The 4010-nt window shown below is 43.7% G+C and overlaps 1 protein-coding gene across 6 annotated transcripts in view; it reads left to right on the top strand.

Moving 5' to 3' along the window:
• trioa (trio Rho guanine nucleotide exchange factor a) overlaps positions 1-4010 on the top strand; it is a 73979-nt gene that overhangs the window by 30493 nt on the left and 39476 nt on the right. For all 6 annotated transcript variants that reach the window (XM_023428560.2, XM_023428557.2, XM_023428556.2 and 3 more), the window contains exon 4: positions 2228-2342. In XM_023428560.2, coding sequence (XP_023284328.1) covers positions 2228-2342 — 115 coding nt within the window. The remainder of the gene's footprint in view (positions 1-2227; positions 2343-4010) is intronic.

Below are 4010 nucleotides of genomic sequence, written 5' to 3'. Positions count from 1 at the left end.
TGTGTGTGTGTGTGTGTGTGTGTGTGTGTGTGTGTGAGAGAGAGACTGTGTATTATCATCACATGTATCTATGTGCAGGCAGATGCATTGGAAAAACCTTCATACAGTGGGTCGCAGCCGGGCCAAATGGAATAACAAAGTGTAATGTGTGTGTGTGTGCGCGTGTGCCATATGCACACTCTTCTTTGGTCTCCTTGTGTGTGCAGCAAAGGTCACAGGCAGAAACACAATGATGAGGACGATGACTCAGACAAACAGACAGAAATTGAGAGAGGGAGAGACGGAGCGGTGTTACTATGGAGATGACTTACTGTCAGCTACCGCATCCCATAGTAGTTGCTGGTGGAATAATTGGCTTTGAAATGAAGGAGGGAGGGAGGCAGAGGAGGAACCGCTGGTGAAAAGGAGGGTAAATGAGCTAAGCCTATTATCCCAGATCTGGTCCCTTAATAAATCGGCCATGTTCGTCCTCACTCATGTTTGCCTGCTTGCCACGTGAGCGTTTGATTTTCTCCTCTGAGCAGCCGGGTTGAGCCTACGGGCGCACAACAACCCGACTGAACTCACTAATTTGTGGGCTGAGCGCAGTCAGCCTGTGTTTACAAGTTCCCATGTGAGTGAAGCTGCTCTCTGCTTCTGCAACTGGTCAGGGGCTTTTTGAGCAAAAATATTGTTATTATAGTACCAGATATTTGTAAGTCAGTCTCATGACTGTGTACTGTAAATAGTAAATGTTACCCAACTACTAGTTACAATGACAAAATAATATTCATACGGTTGGATTCGGGCTGGGATTCTCTTGAATGTAGAAATATTGTAAACATGCAAAATGTCAAATATGCAAAAATTGCATATGATACGAGGTTAAGGCAAACAGCAACCATTCACTTAGCCTGCATGTGTTTGGAATGAGCAAATTTAAATTTAAATTTCAATATAAATATCTTTATATATTTTAGCCATGCTCAGTCCAAACTGAAATATCACAGCAACTATTAGACAGATACACATTAAATTCTGACATTGATGATCCCTGGAGGATGAATCCTACTGACTGTGATAATACTTTTACTTATCCAGTGAATTATCTACAACATCTGCCTGATAGGTTGGCACAAGACTTTGTGCAGATGTTCAATGTCCTCAGATGATGTATCCCACTGGCTTTAGAGACCCCCCTGACTTTTCCTCCAGTGACATCACAAGGCTTACGTTTGTGGTTGTAGTGGTGTCGTGAAATGTCTCGTCAACAATTTGATGGATTGCCATGAAAGTTTCTATTGATATTAAAAAAACAGCAACATTCCCATCAGCCTCAGCTGCGCTTACTCTGCAAACATTAGCATGCAACACGCCAAACTAAAACAGTGAAACGGTAAACGTTATACCTGCTATACATAAGCATGTTAGCATTGTCGCTGTGAGCATGTTGTCATGCTAACATTTGCATTTAGCCTATCAGCTGCTGGCGTGGCCATAGACTCCTGTATCCGTTGTGTTCAGACCTGAGCACGGATCAAAGATAAAACATGAGGATTTCAGGCGTTTAGCTTGTCAACAGAAACACTTAAGTGTTAACAGGAGAAAATGCAGCTTCTGATACACAGAACTTGTACGAACAGAAACACGTAGGTGGACACAACCTGCAGTAAAGCTCCAGATGTGTGTTGTTGCATTGTAGACGACTTTGTGAATTTGGATTGAATCATTCCTGTCTCCGCTGATTTTAGATATTCTGTGTTATAGTTATAGAGTTTCTGCCTTGTATTATTAGCCTGCTCCCCATTCATTTTGGGTTTCCTGCAGAGCAAATAGTAAATCAAATCTATTGTACGTGTGTTGCCAACGGCGATGAATTTAGCAGGCTCAGCATTTCATATTTGTCAAGCCTTTCACTCATTTATTCGATTAGCTAATTTGCTACGATAATACCTTTTTATACTCCAGTCAGATTCTTGCTGATTTGGTGAAACAAATATAACACTCATGTCAAACAGCTTTCCAGCGTTACCTGTTTAATAGGACGCTGGGAATTGTTAGATCTTATTTGCAGTGTATTACTACGTTGCTACCAAAGTAGATATAAATACACACTTGTATTTTCTTTCATGTTTCTAATCAAACGCTCTGTGTGTGTTTGTGTCTGTCTCTGTGCGTGTGTGTGTTTGTGTGTTTGTGTGTGTGTGTGTGTGTGTGTGTGTGTGTGTGTGTGTTTGTTTCGCCTCAGGTGGCAGAGACAGGCGCGGTGGTCCAGTGTTAACGTTTCCATCACGCAGCAACCATGACAGAATACGAACGGACGACCTGAGAAGACTGATCGCCTACCTCGCCGGCATCCCCAGGTTGTGCATTCATTACATTTGTTCTGTGATGTGTGTGTGAGCACAGTACGTGTGTGTGTGTGTGAGTTGTCATATTTTTAAGAGCGAAGGATAAGCAATGTCTTGAAATGAACAAACACCCAGAGCAAGTGGATGAGGCTCTGTAAGCAAACACGTGAGGGAGCTGAGATGAGCATGTGAGGGGCCAGCGAGGAATGGGGGAGAGAAATAATTCAAGACCAGTTAGGTTGCTGCAGCTTTTTCGCTGCCAAAAAATCAGTTTCAAGACATAGTGAGATGCCGAGATGGAGGGGGAAAGCCTGAGCTGAGAGAGGGATGTATAACAGAAAGCAAATGATGGAAGGAAGGATCAGAGAGAAACCAGTGGAGAGAGAGGGAGAGGGAGGGAGGGTGGATTAAAACTGACAGAGACAGAGAGCGCATGTGTGAGGAGGTGTGTGTGTGTGAGCGAGCGAGCGAGGGAGCAAGCGAGCAAGTGTGTGTGGTGTGTGTGTGTGTGTGTGTGTGAAAGCAAAACAAAGTGTCGCAGTAGCTGAAGCAGTGCAGCAGCAGCAGCAGTTACTGTGGACGAGTAGCTCCTCACCTCGCAGGTAAAACATCTCTCCTCTCCACTTCTCTATTTTCCTGTAATCCTGCCACCCGCCTCCTCCCTCCATCTCATCTCAATCCATCCTCTCCCCATCTACTCTCATCTCCTTCCAAGTCTGTCATCACATTGTCTCTGTATGCTCTTTTTTTTGTTTTACTTTTTCATGTCCCGTAGGCTTTCAAGTCCTCACTGTCATCATGTCACGTTTTGCATATTTCAATCTCTCTCAACTCTGTGGTTTTTTTGTGAGCAAAGGTGTTCTATTTTGGGAAAGGCAACATCTGCACACTGCTGCACACTGGCTGGCTGTCTACTGACAGGCTGTTACAGAGAGAGAGGGAAAGGTTTGGAAAAGGATGGAGGTATTTGGAGATGCAGTGATAGAAGGATGTTAAAATAATATGTGTAATGATGGTTAACAAAAGATATTCTGTATCTTTCTGATGTGTGAAATTATTAGAAGGTAAAAGAAGCGGTCCAGAGTTGTGGATTAAAGAAGTAGTTTTTTTGGTGGGAAAGATTCGACGGATGAAGCCAAACTGACGGCGCAATGGTTCTCGAATCGTGAAGACGAATAATAATTTTTTAGATCTTTTATAAAGCTTGCGGATTTTAGTTTCAGGTGTGTCAGTGTATCTCATTTTGTGTGTGTAAGTGTGTGTGAGTGTGTGTTATGTGATAATGATGTCGGCCAGAGCAGAGCACCACAGGGACATGAGGTTGCTGATGCACAAATGTGCTGATTTGTATTTTTATTTTATGCACACATTCGTGAGTCATTCGTCGCAGGTTTCTGTGTGGGTGTGTGTGTGGGTGCGTGGGTGGGTGTGTTTGCTGCGTAGGCTTCTCACAGTATAGAAAATGCGTCATCTCACTGTTTTTGATTGTTTTTCTTTCTCTCCCTCTTTTTTTCCCCCTTTTTTTCCATCTGTATCGCCCTACTCTCTCTCTCTCTTTTCTCTCCATCATCCCTCTCTCATCCTTTCCCACGCCTGTCATCTGTCTCCTCTCTCTCTCTGGATTATACTCTCACCAATCTCTCTCTGCCCCTCCCTCCCTCCCTCACATCCCCTCCTCCC

This window comes from Seriola lalandi, unplaced genomic scaffold, assembly GCF_002814215.2.
Source record: "Seriola lalandi dorsalis isolate HSWRI2012SDOR001 ecotype SW California unplaced genomic scaffold, Sedor1 jcf7180002054879, whole genome shotgun sequence".
NCBI classification, from domain to species: domain Eukaryota; kingdom Metazoa; phylum Chordata; class Actinopteri; order Carangiformes; family Carangidae; genus Seriola; species Seriola lalandi.
The sequence above is the reverse complement of the archived record's forward strand: the minus strand, read 5'-3'. Positions and strand labels throughout refer to the sequence as shown.